The sequence below is a fragment of the Pocillopora verrucosa genome, chromosome 3, assembly GCF_036669915.1.
Source record: "Pocillopora verrucosa isolate sample1 chromosome 3, ASM3666991v2, whole genome shotgun sequence".
Classification (NCBI taxonomy): Eukaryota; Metazoa; Cnidaria; class Anthozoa; order Scleractinia; family Pocilloporidae; genus Pocillopora; species Pocillopora verrucosa.
This window is the reverse complement of record NC_089314.1, coordinates 1,157,598-1,174,890: the sequence shown is the minus strand read 5'-3', so window position 1 is coordinate 1,174,890 and position 17,293 is coordinate 1,157,598. Positions and strand designations below refer to the sequence as shown.

Genomic DNA, 17,293 nt, shown 5'->3' with positions numbered 1-17,293 from the left:
CGCGTGCCATGCGAGTGGCGTCGCGAGTACCCTTGGTAACGCCTTCCTTGCCAGGTTCCAAAGTCATTTCAGCCTAATTTTTATTGTATGCCTGTTCAGATACTTCTTCTATCGAATGCTGCAGCCTAATTAGAGCGGCTTGGAGGGCTAAGAATACAGGGAATAACATGGGTTGCTTAGGTTCGAAGGAGGAGAGTAACGCAAATGAAGAAACCAACGAAAAACCGACGTTCAGTTGGCAAGTTTTATTCTCTAGAAGGAAGGGATGACATTGCTATCGAAGAATCGTAGCCCTTTGATGTCACTTCAATAACTTTCCATTTTTATCACCAATATTTGAATTTTATGTCTTTTTCTTTTTTAATTCTTTGCTTGTATAGGGAAAAAGGTCCCCGCTTAGATCCCAAGGATTACACTATCGGTGATCTGACAGGCGAACTTGCCGCGAAAATGCCTGGCGAAATCAACGGACAGCAGTTCATAATTCAAAACAACAAGGTAAGGTTGATAACGGAGTTCACCTGCCAGGAACTGAAGCTTAATTAGAATGACGAGCTTGCAAGATGGGTGTCAAATAAGATTACTTTGGTCGAATCTTCTGCACTTTACAGTCTACCCGTTCGAGGGCTTCGATCTCTTGAACAAAAAATGAAATTAATACTAGTCGACCAAAGATCAAGTGTATTTGTTCATTTTTTCATCAAAATTGTTCTCAGATCCATTAATATGATAAAATTCGAAGAAAAAGAAAAATCAAACCATTTGGAAAGATTTTAAACTCGTAAAGATTTGTAACAAAATACTTTCATGGATGTACATGTAGTATAGTGTCAGTGTCTGTTTGCACTGAGTGATTATTATGGAGGTGAAGGGTTGGGTAGAGAGAAAACTTACATGTATTACAATTGGGGAGGGTGAGGTACCTACCCTGGGGAGATACTAGACAAGTAATGATCCAATTGTTAGTGGAGTAGACTGCGCGGTTTTTGAGTTGAGTTCTTATCAAAGCACAAAACTTTCGCAGTGCCTCAGAGTGAGCGGTGATATAAATGGGTACAAGCCATTTATCTAGGAAGCATTTAATTTATTTTAATGCATCACAACTCTGAAAATGATTTGTGTTTGCAGGATTGTAGGATTTTTGTTTTGGATCACGCAGAAACCATAACAATTGATGACTGTATAAATTGCCAGATCGTGATTGGGCCATGTGCTGGGAGGTCAGGATAATCTAGGTTACTCTTTGTAGTTAAAGCAGGATTAACTATGACATTTGTTTACCACTTTCTAAAAGGAGGCATTTTCAGAAAAATAGGCAAAAGTTGCCATCAATGATTTCAATTTAATTTTTGTTTTCCTTTTGATCTCGTTATTTAAGGTTAAAGTGAATTTGAAAAAAAAAGGGTGTGCAGCTAGATTTAATAAACTTCCATGTACAAGATGTTATGTGTTAATGCTACATTGATCATTTAATATTTAATTTACTTAATTTAACTGGTTTTTTATTTATTTTTAGTGTATATTTTCGAGATTGTCAAGACTGTAAGGTTTTGGTGGCTTGTCAACAGTTTCGGTAAGTCTAAAATTAATCTAATTTAATTGAATGTTTTAATGCACTGGTTATTTTATAGGAATTAAAATTTGACGCATGTTTTATACTTTAGAACTCGAGATTGCAAGAAAATGGACTTCTTTTTATGTTGTGGTACACAACCTGTGATAGAATCCTCAAAAGGAATGAAGTTTGGCTGTTATCAGTATTATTATCCTGAGTTAGAAGGTCAGTGAGAAAAGCTTAGCAAACTTCTTTTTCTGACAAAGAAAAACCCTTGTTTACCCCTGAAGGGATTAAAATGCCATCAGCACACCAATGCCCTTATAACTTTGTCACTTACAATTTTGCTAACACTAGATTGTTGGTCGTCAGAAGCAAGTGGGAGGACCTGGGAATTGGCTTTGTGATGGGTTGGTTTTTTCACTTTTGCTTGCCAATCATATAGTTTTGATCACAATCTCTAGATTCAAGTGGAATAAAGTGAAAATGGAAACATTATCACTGCATTTTACACCTCCAACTTCAACACCATCATCTGTCAACTCCAACTCCATCATCAGACTTAACCTGCTCAGAAGGGCTCAGGTCCATGGAAAGAGAGTTATTAATTATTACCAGGACTTCCGTCCAACCCCCATATCCTCTTTCCTTTTGATTCCCACCATTGCGATATGTGATGCAGCTGTATACAACATGGAAATTAAAGCCTGGAACATGCTGCATGTAGTTGAATGACTTCAGTATAGCTGCAACTGATACAATATCAAAAATTTTCAGGCCAGTTTGAGGCAGCAAAACTAAGTTTATACAATAACAACTGGAGCAACATTCATGACTTCACACCAGCTGCGGGAGAAACAACTTGGGGCTTAATTCCAGAGGTAATAATAAAATAACAGCAACAATAAGATTGGGGAAACTTCTAATTTATTTTACAAAATGCATCTTTTTTAAATTCCCTTTAAAGTCATGGTTACCAGGCAATGTACACTTATAGTGTTTTACCAAATTAGTCATTCCTGTCGACAGTGAAGATTTTGGACATTACACTGTAAATCACAATGTCCCTCTAATGTTGAGCCAGATCCTTTTGTTTTTTTTTGTGGATTCATATTAGAGAAAAATTTCAAAAAAATCATTAATCGATAAGAAGTAAAATAATAGCTAGTATCATCAGTTTGGAGAGTTAAAAGTTTTATCTTTCCTCTATAGGAGGATGCAACAAATATTGAAACTCTTCTACCAACGCCAGAACAATACAGAGATAGGAATATATCAAGTGATGCCTCTATGAGTGTTGTTCCACTTACACTTGGATCAAGACGAAAGCCATATGATGAGGTAAATAAAAGATTTAGTGGGTTATCCAACCAAACACTTCCTAATACACAGTGTTCACCTGTACGTGTAGTATGTTGACAGGAGTGAGAAAGGGGATGGTGGGTTATTATTGGAAATTTTATCACTGCTAGTGATTTCAAGTTTATAGAAAATGACAAATGTTATTCAAATGACCTTTTGAATGTGTGGAAGGGCTTACACTTGGCAAAAGAGGCTTGACAAGCAAATACTCTTTAAAAGTAGTTGATCTCATTTCAAGACATCTTGCTGGTCCAAGCATTTTAGAACTGTTTTTACTTCATTTGTCGTAACATACATGGACCACATGTCTAATTGTGGGCTATATGCCATAAATGACTGGGTGTGCAGGTTAATAGTATATAATTCTGTGTTTGATCTGCAAAGATCAAATCTTAGTAATCTGACTTGCTACATACCACTATGACTGTCACATCATTTACACTGGTGCAACATCTGATCATTATATCTAAATGTGTTTGTTATTTTCAGTCATGTCTTGTGGTTTTTTTCCAATATCCTGAAATGAAATCACATGTCAGACGATTGATTTCTGATCAAAGGCGTGAGGTATGTTCTCCTCTTTATTGAAAGTATGGACACTTTTTGCGCATGCTAATTTTGTGCTATGTGTTCACTCCAAAAACTGAAAAACCACGCCAACAATGCAGCATAATACACATTGCATCTACTAATGAATGCCAAAAATGCTACCCACATGTAAGGTGAAGAAGAGTCTGCACTAATAAAAGCTAAGTGGCTCAAAGCACTAGAGCACATCAAGGTTTTCTTTAGAAGAAAGTCTCCAATGTCTAATTCAAACACAGACTGACCCATGCAGATCTCAAACGTGCACCTTTTGATGCGAATTCCAGTGGACTAACTTTAAGTCCACTGTTTCTTTTTCCAACAGCTACCTACTTTTACTGTGATATTGTCAAGCATTTAATTTAAATCACGTTTTGTTTGTAGAGAAATCAAGTGCTTGTCCAAACCAAGGAAGTTAGTATGAAACCAGACGACGTAGCCAGAATATTTCAATCAGAAGAATATAGGGCTGCTGCAGATAGTGGTTTGTGTACTTTGTAAAACTGGAATTTTAATTTTCATAGGCAGGGTTGTTGAGTTTGGTCTTTAAGGGAACTCAAACTTCTCTCCTCAGGGGATAGAAGTTTGTCAACTGTTAAAATTTAGTTTCAGGGTAGTAATTCCTAAGCAGAGAACATAATGGTCCTAAATTTGGATAATAGCAACTTTTTTTTTTTTCGTCGAGCTTAGTCAGAAGCCTTGTTAAATAATTAAAATTTGTTTGTAAGAGTATCATAGATGACAAGATCAGGCGTGTTTTCAAGCGTCAATAAAGACCCTCTGATAGGAAATTACGGAATTACAGTTGGTTATCTCGTCTTCGTTTGCCCATCCGTTACTTTCCATGCACGCATTTCCCGCCTCTTGAAATGGCTTATAATGGCATGACCCAGCCAATCTACAGGTAGCCGGCGAGGAGGCTCGCGGGCTTCTCGGCGTTTACGAGGGGTCTGCACCAGACCTCTCGCAGACCTACCACCGGCGGATGCTCATGTGGCAAGGTCATTAAGATTATCTAGAGAGCGTATAAACTCTACTGAATGAAATACCCTACTTTTTATTTAAAGAAAATTGCTTTATTTTTTTTCAAAGATGACTGACGACTATTCTGTGATTTCTTTTCTAGGTCCAGTTATCGGATTGGAGTTCAATGGAAAGGACTGTGTACAAAATACTGAGGATGCGCTTAATCAGATATGTGATCGCTCACTTGGAAGTATATACTTCTCATCAACTCCTGAGAAAGCATTACATGACATCGATGCGTTCTATAATTTTGTTGACTTGTCTATGAGTTAGAACGACGCCACTAAACCCAAAGTACGAACATTTATTTGTTTTTACTGAACCTGTGCGTTACCTCGCACCCAAGGGAATGCTAGATAGCGTGCTGGACTAAAGAGTAACGTATGGAGCGAGACAGCGAAGCGTTTTAAAACAGAAGTTATCCAACTTTTTTTTTTAAGGTTTGGGATTATTAATTTATCTGTGTACACAGTTTGCAAAGTATTGATCTCGGAAAAAGTCTTTTTTTTCTTATTTATTTTATGGCTCTAAAACACGCAGAGTTTTAATTTTCTTCACCGTAGTTGTGCTTGAGGAGCCTCAATTCTAAGCGGTTGGGAATCATAGGAACGAGGTTCGAAATCATTCTAGTCATTCTATTTTGCCTAACCGAATTACATGTAGTGGCTATACGGTTAGTTTTACCCATTAGTTGTGTTGATGAGCGACTTCGCTGGATGAAATAATCGAGCTAGATAGGTTTTGATGTATCAAACTTGTGACTGGGAGGGGTGGGTATGTCTCCTTCTCATGTTCCTCGCGGTTTAAGGCTTATCGTCTCGTGTCGTGAATAATATGGGTCTTCCTTGAGAAGAGAACAGCAACCCGAAGTCAGTGAAGCTCATTTTGACACATGTGGCCATTACCAGTCGGTCGAAGACCACTTTTTTCTTTTCTACCACTGAAACTATACACTGAGAAGAAAGATACTGCTAATGAGGGGGCAAAGAACTTCAGTCTGACTCTGGCTTCTCAAAAATCTCCGCAGCTTATACCTCAAGTTAGTCGAGTTATAAAAAAAACATAAATTTCGATAGTGGCCGTATTGTTTGAATATCATGTAATTACCTCAGTTATGTTACAATATATTTTTTAAACTTTATATTTGCATCTCTCGAGTTTCTATCAAAGCTACCACGTGCATGGCATAAAGTTAGCAAATGTAAAATAATTTCTGTTATTGTCACTGTTGTTTTTAACGATGATCAGTGTTTGACCAGCTCTGGTGCCCAGCGAACAAACATCGTTGTAGTTTGTAACTTGAAATTTGAGGAATAAATTATAGCAATTGTCATGCCATGAAATCTTTCCCCTTTCGAAATATAAACATTGCGTGACGAGGTAACTGAAGGTTTGCGTTATAGTAAAAGCTAAGATAGATTACGAACGAAGCTATTAAAAAATATACCATGTTTTATTAAATTTTATTGCCATTGACAACATTGTGTTATTCATATCCATATTCGCTTCCTTTCGTTAGTAAATTTTCAGCGCAGTAAACAAAGAGATAACAAAACGAAATAAATTACAGTTCACTACGATTTGTTCTTCGTCTTCTTTCGTTTCTTTGTTAAAGGTCCATTTAGTTCCGTATCTGATGAATACTCTGTTATCCTCTTCTTCGCCTTCACCGATTTCTTCTCCCCACCCCTACGGGAGAAAGGTTCAGAATAGTTCAGCGCAGGAGACAACTGACAATTGAACAAATGTATAAACTAGTTTGGTAGGATTTTGAGTAGACTGAAAACCCTATTTCACGTAGCTGTCATTTGCAATGCAAACCCTTTCACGAGCCACTCTCCCTAATATCTTTCTTTCCTTTCCCATCAAGTTACTTAACATATACCAAGGCAAACCCCTCAATTGATTCGTTCGTTCACCCAGGTCATTGATCACATGCGTATGCGATTGTTCGTTTCTTTTGTTTGATTGCCTTTTTTCAAAAGTTACCGGTGAATCACCGAGAGGAATTTGAGGGTTAATTGAAAGGAACAAAAAAAAACACGTTTCTCTATTTCTAATTACCCTCCGTCTTATTCTGTGTAGAACTTCTTCTGACAAAACAGAACAGTATCAAGAAAACAGGTGCTGTGAACAGAGAAAACTGCTCTTTTCCTAAGGATGTTTTGTGGACGCCCAACTATCTTGAGAGAAATTCAAGGAAATATGTTGTAGTTTGAAGGCAGTATTAGTTACTGGAGAGTTGGAAGGAAGCAGATTACTTTATACACTTATCTTCACTGAATTCAAACTGCGAGTTGGGAATAAAAAACAATAGAATCTCTCGCAGCCATTATCTGAGATGTAACTTACCCCACCCCACACTTTCGTTTTGAGGCATGAGGGGAACTCAAAGCGTTGCGTGACAACCTACAGAAAGGCTACGAAAGAAACGAACAAAAAAGAGAGTCTCAAACCTTTTCCGCTTTTGTGCTCTAGGTTGCTTCTTGGATTGAAACAATTCTTTTGGTGCCTCTCTGAGGCCAAAACTTTTCGCGACATGTCCCAGGTGAAGATTCTTCACATGAAAGATGTGTTTTAGATTGCTGGGGTATGTAGCATAGGCTCTGACAAAAGACTGGTATGCTGCAACACAGAGGAAATACTTAATGATCAGTTTGACATACGATTGAATGTTCTCGGCGCTCAATGAGTTCACGGGGCGCGGGGACAGCGCACAGCGAAATATCAGGCGGTTCCTCACACAACCTGTCCCAAATCTTCCTTCTTTGTTCGCTCTGAGCTTCCATCGCGCCCCGTTAACTAACGGAACACCTTGAACAGGCTCGATAACTAAAAGCATGGTCGGATAGCCAATCCTAACTGTGTAAGGTTCTTTACAAATGCGCACACCATTGGAACGATATGCTCACATTAACTTAAGCAAATGTCCAAGATTAGCGGTTTTCCGATATGAACACAGGAAACTCTTGGGATGGCGAACATACACACATTCCGCAACGTCTCCGCGTGCTAACTCTTTATACTCGTGTAAGAAGTATATATTTGAGGTAGCAGTAATATGATGCGATTTGAAATTTTTGTCTTTCATGGTGCAATTTCAGTAACATAGGACATAGTTAGATTTGAGGAAGATCCGAGTATGAAACACAAAATATTACCTGTCTTGGCAGCTTTCAAACAGAGATCATTCGAAAGAACATAGTCCTCGAATGAATTCTGTAATTCAGTAGCTGATTCCTGAGCTTTTTGATCAACATACTGAAGTAAAAAAATAATAATTAAGAATAGATAAGGAAATTAATAATCAAAAAATCCATTGGTTGCTGTTAAGCTACCAAAAGGGAAAAAGGCTCAGAAGATTCACAAAATACATTGAAACCTCAAATCAGCGAATCCAATGATAAGCAGACACCAGCCCAAGTACCACATTTCTTCTCCCCTTCACATTTACTGTAAAATGGACTTTTCATGACGAAAAACTCCATTGAATAGACACGGATACCAACATTAAACTTTTATGGGACAGCTTGATGAATAATTTGATTTCAGTAGCACATGCAATTTCAGTCCAAGGTTTTTTCTTCATCTTGTTTGATTTTTTGTTGTTGATGTTTGTTTTATTTTTTGTAATACATTTACTCCGTTAGTTAATCATACTATCAACCCGGAACGACCAGATTTAAAAATGTTTGATCACCCTCAATGTTCCGTTTGCGGCTTTAAAAGTAAAATAGCGTTTTGCAATTATCTAAATTTTGACGTCACAGACACCAACAAGAGTCCTGTGGTTTTATAGTACTTACCTTCGCTGTCTTCAGCTTCGCGTCTCCTGAGGATACTGCGAGCGTTTTAAGGACGTCGTTAACGAGCAGTTCTTCTGGACTACAAAGTACGCAAAAAATAAAAAAAATTAGCTGTATATTACTTTTTCAATTAAATTTCTTGTTTATGCATTAATTTACTAATGTTGCTTTACGAATTATTTCCTACTGAAGTATTTGTAACTTTTACGTCGGAGTTGGGGAAGCTTAAAAATTAACCATGATTTTTCTGTGTCGCTTGAATGTTGCAATGATTCACCCAGATGGCAAACAAGTCTCATACATTAACATTCTCGTTTTTCAGCACGGAAGGAGCTTCTATGCACTATTCTATCGTGTGGAGACAGTGTTACTTAGTTATAAAAAAAGAGCACTTCTCAATTAAGAGCAATAAAGCCAACACCAGACAAATTAGACAAGCCAATCAGAGCGAAGGATGAAATCAAAAGAAGCCAATGAGAACACAGACTTAAAACTAGCAAACTGCGCGGGAGAACCCGACTAGCCAAATCGCAATTGCTTTTATTATAGCACCTGATTGGTTAAGAGGGTCGAGTTTTCAGGACCAATCGCCGAGCGAAGTAAAGCAAAACCATTACAATCGCTGATAGCTACCCTTTATACAAACCTGATTCCATGCTGTTTCAAAATGTCCAAGTACTCGACCTAGAATGAAATGTTGGTTGACTAAGATTGTATTGCCTTCGTTTACATAGGAGTGTACATCAAGATAGAACGCGTGGTCGGAGACGAACGGATTTAACAAAAATTATAAGAAACTTGCAGCTTCAGATGGGGGAGCGAAAGGGGAAAACATACTCCAAGCCTTTTCGTTAAGGATGCTTTAATGGAGAAACGTTAAGAACTGACTCAACTGAGTGTCTTCGTTTAATGTTACTTATTCTACACACACTTCCTTCTACATGATAATTTCATCAGCTCAAAATAAAAAGTAAAACTTACCTCTGCGGGAGTTAAAAAAAGGAGGGCATTCCCTTTCAGTCCGATTCTTGCCGTTCGACCAACCCTGTGCACGTAGTCTGCTGGGTTCCCTGGAGTATTGTACTAGAAACATAATTAATCAAACCAGTCAGACAGTGATCCAAAAATAATAAAAGAGGCTTACTTAGCCCAGAAACAGCATAAAAGATAAATTCAATCCATTAATTTGAAAGTGTTGAGCTGCGAAATTGAGAGAAAGTGCATTGCAATTACACTCATACTTTCATGGCCAATTCCTTTGTCTCCTCAAGAAATTGTGACATGCGTGACAAAGCAGCCATATATGGTCATTTTTAATCGTTAAACAAAGCCTGCTTAACTTTAAGTTGATCCGCTTTTCTTGATACGGAACGCATGCGCGGCTAAAATAAAAACAACAACGGGAAAGATCCTATTTGTATTTATACCTGAAGTATCCAATTGACATGAGGCAAATCCAATCCTCTTGCTGCCACATCCTAATATACAAAACATAAGTTAACTTGGTTATAAAGCATGAAGTGAGCAAGAAAAAGGCTCGTTTGCTCCTCTTTGAACTAAAATAAGGAAAACATAATCATCTTTTTTCAGTCTCAGTTCCAGCTCCGACTCGACTGATCCAATTTCCCATCTTGCGTCTAAACATACTTACAGGAAATTTCAGTTTGCTAAAGTTTCCTTTCAATCACTACACCTCAACAGGCGTAGTTGTGGTACACATTAAAACTATTTCTATTGATACAGGCCCCTGAGGATACCAGCCGTCGAGCTCAATGAACTGCCCGGCCTAAGTTAAGTTTTACTTAACTTTACTACATAATGTTTCCGGTTAAAAAAGACTAGAAATCAAGCAACAAATAGTCAACCTACTGTACAAAACAGAATCCCTCTTGTTGCGCCACTGAAACTTTTGAACACGGAAGTCCTTTCCTGCGAAAAACCAAACGGCAAAATACTGTTTACTTTAAGGTTCAGGAAATTTGAGATTCCGTTAAATCTATTCTGATTGGCCAACTTGAATAATTTGGCCTCGGGCTGGATCCGCCCAAGAATAGACAAAAAGGAAAAAAATTAATGAATGACTTCTCAAATAATGAACTCAAAGTCTCTGCTTTCTCTTACCGACTGAGACATGCTTCCATGAAGTTTAAAGAATACAAGGCGTAACTCTAATAAAAAATAAAAGCAAGCAAAATCAAAAGATGCTCATGTCAATGTCAGACAATATAAATGTCGTCTACTTGCAGCAAAAAAGAAAACGAAAGATTTAAGAGTAGTGCATTAACCCTGCTGGGTCAAAAAGGGAAACAAAATAACCAAATTACTCACTGGCCACAGAAGAAAAAGACTTCTCAAAAAGGTCGCAGTGAAAATCCACTGAGTCCCGGCTTGACATAAAAACAATCATCTTCGTGGCAGTTGATTCCTACAAAAAGGAAAGGCAAGTTCAAGGATGGAAAAGAGGCAGCATGTGTAAGTTACTTACACAGTTAAATATGGATATGTGCGTACGTCACAACAAACCTAGTTCATGATGGGAAGAACAAAGACGCGGGGTGGCGACGAGGTTGATCGTAATACTCTGAGTTACATTACTTTACAGAGAAATTTCACAATGGCAACTGTACAAAAGTCAATCAATACCTCTTGCTGGTTTTTCCACAGCAAAAACGCTGCTAATGTCACTAAGCGCAGTTTGCTGGGAACGATAATGAAGAATTGTTTCAATTGTTGAGGAGTTGTAAAACTGACATCACTTGAGCTCTGAAGAGGAAAAAAATGCAGTTGAAATAATTCTCCCAAAGATATTTTATTCTCAAAAATTTAATGAAGGCTGATGGCCTGCAGAGAATGCAAGAACAAATCACGCCGCGCGTAGAATAATCAACACTACCGAACTGCTGGCGTGTACAGCAACATCTAGGCAAAGGCCTACAGCGATTTTTTCCTTAATGGCATATACATGTGTGTTGTAAGTAAATGTCGCGCGTGTAAGAGAGGAAGGCGAAAGGAAGTTAAAAAACTGTCATATAAGGAAATTTCGTACACTTTACGAGGCAGTTTCACCAACGAGCCCTTACCTGTGCGTTACTTGCCTCTTTGTTTTCGCCGCCTCCATCCTCTGTCGTAACATCAATAGATAGAGGATTGTAAAGGCTAATTCCCGCCAGTCTTTCAACTCCTGTAGGGGGGAAAGTTAAATTCAATGTACTTTTTAAAAGAGTGTGTGGGTAATCTGAGATTGAGTTGGTTTTTGTCTACTTCGCTCAGGATTAATCCAGAGAACTTCTGCTACCTTCTAAACCAATCAGATACAACTTCAGCTGAAACCAATTGCGAGTGGGTCACGTTCGTTTACTCGCGCTTTGAATGGTTTGAGTTCTCGATGGTTTTTGTGACAGATTCCGTTCCTATGATTAGTTTCACATCAACTCGCTCAAGTGTGTTACAACAAAAGAAGACATTTTTGTGAGAAAAACACACCTTCATTGAGTGTTGCGGAAAGCAGAACAGTCTGACATCTTACACCGCTAAGTAGAGAATCCTTAACAGCAGTCAGAATGGATGACACGTCCTTTTCAAAACCGAGGTCTAACAACCTACAACAAATAGAAATATCAATTAGTCCTGATAAATAGCAATCTTGGGCCAGAGCACGCCAATTGTTGCAATGATAACTTGCTTCTTGTAACACAGACAATTTGTGTTTACGTCTTCGTCCTAGAGATGAATTTGTTCTCACGAAATGTCTTCAAACTGGTTTGAATTTGCTTGATGAAAAACATCTTTTCTCGGAAGCAGCGCTTACGATGCGGGTTAACGCCGAAATCTGCCATGGGAGAAGAAAAGAACCTGGAACATGAGTGGATTTTCGGACAAAGAATAGGTCTGTACCTGTCGGCTTCATCGAGGATGATCCACCGAAGTCTCTTCAACTCCAAACTTTTGGTTTTCTAAAAGAAAAAAAAACAAGGTGACATGCAGTCAAGCATCTGACTAAGTGATATCACCATAATCTCCTCTATTTCCTAAGGCTGTTTTGTGAACAACTCTCAGTCGCTCAGAACTAAAAAGACGCTTGTTTTAAGCAGCTGCAACCAGATTTAGACAATCACGACGAGAGTGAAATTTTAGTTCTAACTTCCATTTAACGGCTAGCGAGTAATTTAGCTACAATTCATATCAGCGTTTTACAGAAATTTTCGGAACATCTTCAGAAGCCTCAAAAGCGTCAGAGAGTTATCTACAGCGTTTGCCATGTACGCAGGAAAATTTTCGGAAATTCGAGTGCATTAACATAGGAAGGGAAATCTCTTGGACCTCAGTTGCATTGAAAAATAGTCCGAAGGTCTACTCGGACAATACGTTAATAGGTTTACACATAACAGGCATATGACTGGGATTTTACAATACTGCTAGATAGCTTTCAGCTTGGAGAACTTTAGAGATCAGAGTAAATGTGTGTCAAGCAACTTACTTCAATATGATCCAGTAGTCTTCCCGGAGTTGCGACAAGAACATTAACACCTTTTCTTAATCTGAGAATAAAGACCCATGATACTCAAGTCAAGAGGATTCTTTTTGATGCTCATAAACTTCCATGTTTACGAAATGTAACCCGACTGGGAAAGAGTGAGAAAAAAAACACTCATTACATATCTACCTGGCTTTCTCCGATTTTCGTTTTTCTCCTCCAGTAACTACTCCTGGCACAACCCACTGAAATGGCTATAAAAGAAAACAATAATGTTTGAGTTAAAGGGCTCTCAATAGCAAGAATACTTATAGCAGGGCTTTCAGTTACTTTATCCATGAAGCTCATGATGATGAAATATGCCACTGTGCCCACAAAAGGGGCTGTGAGGGGAAACACAAGAGCAGGCTAAACAGATGGCTGTAAGAGGTCCTATAGGCAGCAATAGACTGTTATAAACTGGCTTTTATTGACAACCTGGTTATTGCATACTAAAGTATACTAAAGCATACTAAAGAATGAACTACGAAGTTATGAGACCCTGTTGCAAAGAAGAAGCTGCAGGCAAGTAAAGCAATACTGTCATTTTACACAAACTCGTTTTAACAAAAAAAAAAAAAAATATTGAATAAAACGAATACAATTTTTTTAACACATGCAAAAGAAAACTGCATATTACACAATGCAAGTAAGAAAACATAGTGTGCCCTTGTGCAAGTATGAGACATACCTTTACAAGTCTCTGCAGCACATTGAAGCTTTGTATGGCAAGCTACAGTAACAAGAAAAATTAAGAAATCATAAGGTTGGCATGCCTATAACGAAATCAAAATAATTAATAATTATAATTCAATTACTAAATGGCCCTCACCATTACAATTACAATTGATTTTCATATTATGTATAACAGTAAATAATAATTATTAATAATGTATGAAAATGTATGCATCTGTCTACAAAAAAATTAATTCCTATGATATGTGCAATGACTACCTCTCTTGTGGGGACCAAGATCACTGCATAAGGACCATCACTTCTCTAAAGAACGACAAAAAACTGAGACTGTGCAAGGAGAGATCTTCATTAAAAGGTAAATCAAACCAATGCAAATGACTTTATAAAAATAACAATCTAATTTGCACTGAGAAGACAGCAGTTTGCATTTATTGAACTACAATATTTTCATTAGTCACTTACAGAAATTTTTGGAGTGATACTCTGTAGTGAGTGTATCACAGGCACTGCATAAGTGAGAGTTTTTCCTAAAAATAACAGTAACATATAAGTTAATTCAATATTACTATTACAAAATATAGGTCATTGGCTGCTGATTTGAGACAGCATTAATCATTTTATCAGAAATGGGGGCAATGATGAGATGGACCCCCCTTAAATTTATAAAAAAATATCCAATTTAAAGTTAATCTATCAAATATACATGATACCTGCTTCTGAGTTGAAAAAGGGTACTTTTCAAGAACAATTTGGCACATTTACAAGACCTTACCTGTTCCTGTTTTCGATTTCACAAAAACATCCCTTCCTTCGATTAACAGGGGAATGGCAGCTTTTTGAACACTTAAAGCAAGAAAATAATTACATTTAAAAGGTTAACTTTCCTTGAACATATGAAAAATTCTCATGAAAATTTAGTTTTGACCACACTGTTTATAATAGTTCAGCATACATTTCAAACAAACATTCATATTTTGATGCTATTACAAATACCTCAGAGCAAAATAAACCTGAATGTGAAATATCTTAATATTCTGTACCTTGTCATGGTGGTGAGTTTCAAATTATTTTCAAGATTGGAAATCTATAAATAGAAAGCAAAACACAATTAACCATAAGATGAAAATTTTGACATTCCCCCACACCCAAGAACTAACCACAAACAATTCTGTAAAGGGAATTAAGTACACCTAATAAAACTATAAGAACCAGCCAGTTTCAGAGAAATCAAGTTCTGTTCAAAGTGTGTTTTTAATCGTGGCTTGTCTTTTGTTTCCTGGCCCCCTTTCAAAAATGTTTGTAATTAGTTTACCAACAACTGAGCAATGTTTCATCATTTACATCATGATATCTTTTAAAATAACTAAAAGTTAGTTATAATATTACATATCAAATAATTATGCATGTCTTACCATGAAAGGAGAAACATCTAAGTCACTAAATTTTTCAGCAGAAAAAACATTTTCACATGATGTCCCATCTGCACTGGATGATTCATTACTACAACAATAAAACTATGGGTCAATTATAATTGTGCTTCATGCCATTATACAACTTCATGTATGTCAAACAAACACAGCCTGAACAGACATACAAAATATACAGAAGGTACTTAGTTGGCCTGCTTATCCAAGTACTTCATATAAACAAACTTTCTCAAAAGATAGTCAAGAGCATGGTACACAGTGACAGAAAATTTTGTCATCCCCAATATAATTAAGCTTTGGAACATCTCATTTTGTGTTTGAAATGTATTCACTTTACCACTGAGATGAGAGAACTTATTTTAAGAGGTGTGATGTAAACCAGGGCCATTAATGATAGGTGTCCACCAAACTTGTACTTATACCTATAGGAGGATTAGCCAAAACTGCAATTAAAACCAACCTTGCCAGTAATGTGGGTATTTCTGGATTGTAGTTAAACAAACTTGAAATGACCTGTTATATATATTGAAAAAAAGTAAATCTCAGAAATGGTTTGGTTTGCTATTCCTGAAACAAAAAATAAGTCTATTAAAATTGAATGCATGTACTGAGCTAACTGCATTTCAAAATTGACAGTTACTTCTATAATTACCTGAAATTTCTTCTTTGATTGTCTTCGAGGAAGGATGCCATTTTGAGTTGCAAAAGATCGTTTAATTTCATTCTAAGGATCAAAGAAATTAACAATCAGTGGGCACAATAATGGTTACTTGGACTAACCATGATTTTTTAACTATTTTGAAACCTTGAAAACAAAATATATAACTGAAAATAGATTTCTCACATACACTGCACCTTCTCTTGCGTATTATTGGTAGCCTTTTGTAGCTAGCTGAGATAAAGTAAGCATAGATTTAGAGGCAGACCACCAGACTTTTAGTAAAAACTGTAGCGTTACTAGGCCTATATTCTCATCATTATTCATTTCAATACACCAAATCTATTTCCCTGGAACCACACACTGACATAAACTCTGCTGTGCTGTTAAACCCTATTCGAAAAACCTCATTGCTCATCCATTAGAGGGTTGTGATAGCAGTAACAAGATTTTGCCGCATGAATGAAAGAGACGTACATTTGCTGAAGTTCTTTTTTCCTCCTCAGATCCTTGGATGGGCTTATTTGGAAAAGGTGTAGATCTCCTCTGAGGGTGTCGTAATGGCTTAGCAGATACAGAAGCTGCATTCTTGTGAAAGGTTCCCCTCACATGTGGCCTTAGATATTGTTGTCTTTTCTGTAACTTTCTTTCTTTCCACTAGGAAGAAAAGGAATGGATAAACACAAGGCTAATCTGATGAATTAAGTTTGATTCAAAAGAAGATCGCGATGTCCAAAGAAGGTCTACTTACACGCTGGTACACGTGGGCATGGATACCTAGAAAACCTTGCTTTCTAAAGGATATATTTAGGAAGATAATTTACCTTCGATTTTCTATCTTTACTTTCCCGATAAATTTCTTTATCCCCTTCACCATTAGAGCAAAGATTTAAAAGCAGTCCGTCATCAGCCATGGTTTCAAGCTGTAAAAGGTTGACTACTCTCGACCACCATGTTTATAAATATTATCTTAGATCGTCACGTGGAACTCAAAACGATAAAGCGGTCTTTGGCAAATCCGTCTTTTACTTCATGTAAAGTACGCTGGCTTGTCCGCCCATTCTAACTGTGCTTTCATAAATAAACTCTATACAACTGTAACCTTATCAGCTTACGGCTACCATTAGTTCGCTCTGTCAAGCAACCCTGTGAAAAACAGCACTAAATGTAACGAAACATAGAGATTGGCCAGCTATGACAACAACAACAGCCCATTTAGGCGAGTACCAACCGATGCCGATGACAAACTGCTTGTTCTTTCCAAAGCTGGAGGTCCGAATGGGAAAAAACTATGCATGAGGTCTTTTCCTGCGGGTTCCCTATTTTCCTCTTTGCCGCGAATGGCGCGGAAAAAGAAAATCAAAACCACAGTCCTCCGTCTCGTATAGAAAGGCGTAACCGGTTCTGAGCGCGCGATTAGCCAATCATAGCTGAGTCGAGGCTTTAAGATTCCGGTGCTGAGATGTTTCAGAGAAAGAATAGTATTCGACCCTTTAACACTTAAGATCTATAAAACAAATCACTATGTGCGATTCTTTTCTTCTAATTTTAGCTCTGTGAGTTTGATGTTGAATCCACAGTCCCGTCCCCTCTCTGCATCAAAACGTTTTTATACCTCATCTGGGAGAAATTCATTTTTGATCACTTTTGAGAGTGAGAGGGTTC

At 37.4% G+C, this 17,293-nt stretch overlaps 2 protein-coding genes across 3 annotated transcripts; one reads left to right on the top strand and one right to left on the bottom strand.

Moving 5' to 3' along the window:
- The first annotated feature begins 61 nt into the window (after positions 1-61).
- Positions 62-6,007, top strand: LOC131780226 (protein XRP2-like). Of its 2 annotated transcripts, XM_059096838.2 has the most exons (10): positions 62-238; positions 381-498; positions 1,129-1,220; positions 1,517-1,573; positions 1,665-1,780; positions 2,333-2,436; positions 2,768-2,896; positions 3,407-3,484; positions 3,887-3,986; positions 4,629-6,007. In XM_059096838.2, the coding sequence occupies exons 1-10, from the start codon at positions 168-170 to the stop codon at positions 4,799-4,801; spliced, it is 1,038 nt and encodes a 345-aa protein (XP_058952821.1). In that variant the 5' UTR covers positions 62-167; the 3' UTR covers positions 4,802-6,007. The 2 variants fall into 2 exon arrangements, with proteins under 2 accessions (XP_058952821.1, XP_058952822.1); XM_059096839.2 differs by lacking the exon at positions 4,629-6,007 and having other exon boundaries at positions 3,887-4,003.
- Positions 5,963-16,603, bottom strand: LOC131780214 (ATP-dependent DNA helicase DDX31-like). The gene is made up of 26 exons (XM_066163883.1): positions 16,453-16,603; positions 16,106-16,285; positions 15,623-15,694; positions 15,431-15,483; positions 14,956-15,043; positions 14,584-14,627; positions 14,316-14,386; positions 14,006-14,070; positions 13,802-13,846; positions 13,539-13,580; positions 12,998-13,062; positions 12,812-12,872; positions 12,229-12,287; positions 11,818-11,933; positions 11,415-11,515; positions 10,978-11,097; positions 10,663-10,759; positions 10,456-10,502; positions 10,204-10,263; positions 9,762-9,812; positions 9,316-9,417; positions 8,981-9,018; positions 8,335-8,413; positions 7,690-7,789; positions 6,985-7,153; positions 5,963-6,217 (listed from the first exon to the last, which is right to left on the bottom strand). The coding sequence occupies exons 1-26, from the start codon at positions 16,540-16,542 to the stop codon at positions 6,103-6,105; spliced, it is 2,130 nt and encodes a 709-aa protein (XP_066019980.1). The 5' UTR covers positions 16,543-16,603; the 3' UTR covers positions 5,963-6,102.
- Positions 16,604-17,293: the final 690 nt, after the last annotated feature.

Coding starts and splice junctions, on each gene's coding strand:
- LOC131780226 (XM_059096838.2), top strand. CDS start 168: ATGGGTTGCTTAGGTTCGAAGGAGGAGAGTAACGCAAATGAAGAAACC. Junction 1,574..1,664: donor GTGGCTTGTCAACAGTTTCG/GTAAGTCTAAAA, acceptor TTTATACTTTAG/AACTCGAGATTGCAAGAAAA. Junction 3,485..3,886: donor TTTCTGATCAAAGGCGTGAG/GTATGTTCTCCT, acceptor TTTTGTTTGTAG/AGAAATCAAGTGCTTGTCCA.
- LOC131780214 (XM_066163883.1), bottom strand. CDS start 16,542: ATGGCTGATGACGGACTGCTTTTAAATCTTTGCTCTAATGGTGAAGGG. Junction 9,418..9,761: donor ATGTCAATTGGATACTTCAG/GTATAAATACAA, acceptor TTATGTTTCTAG/TACAATACTCCAGGGAACCC. Junction 9,019..9,315: donor TTTTTTTAACTCCCGCAGAG/GTAAGTTTTACT, acceptor ATTTCATTCTAG/GTCGAGTACTTGGACATTTT.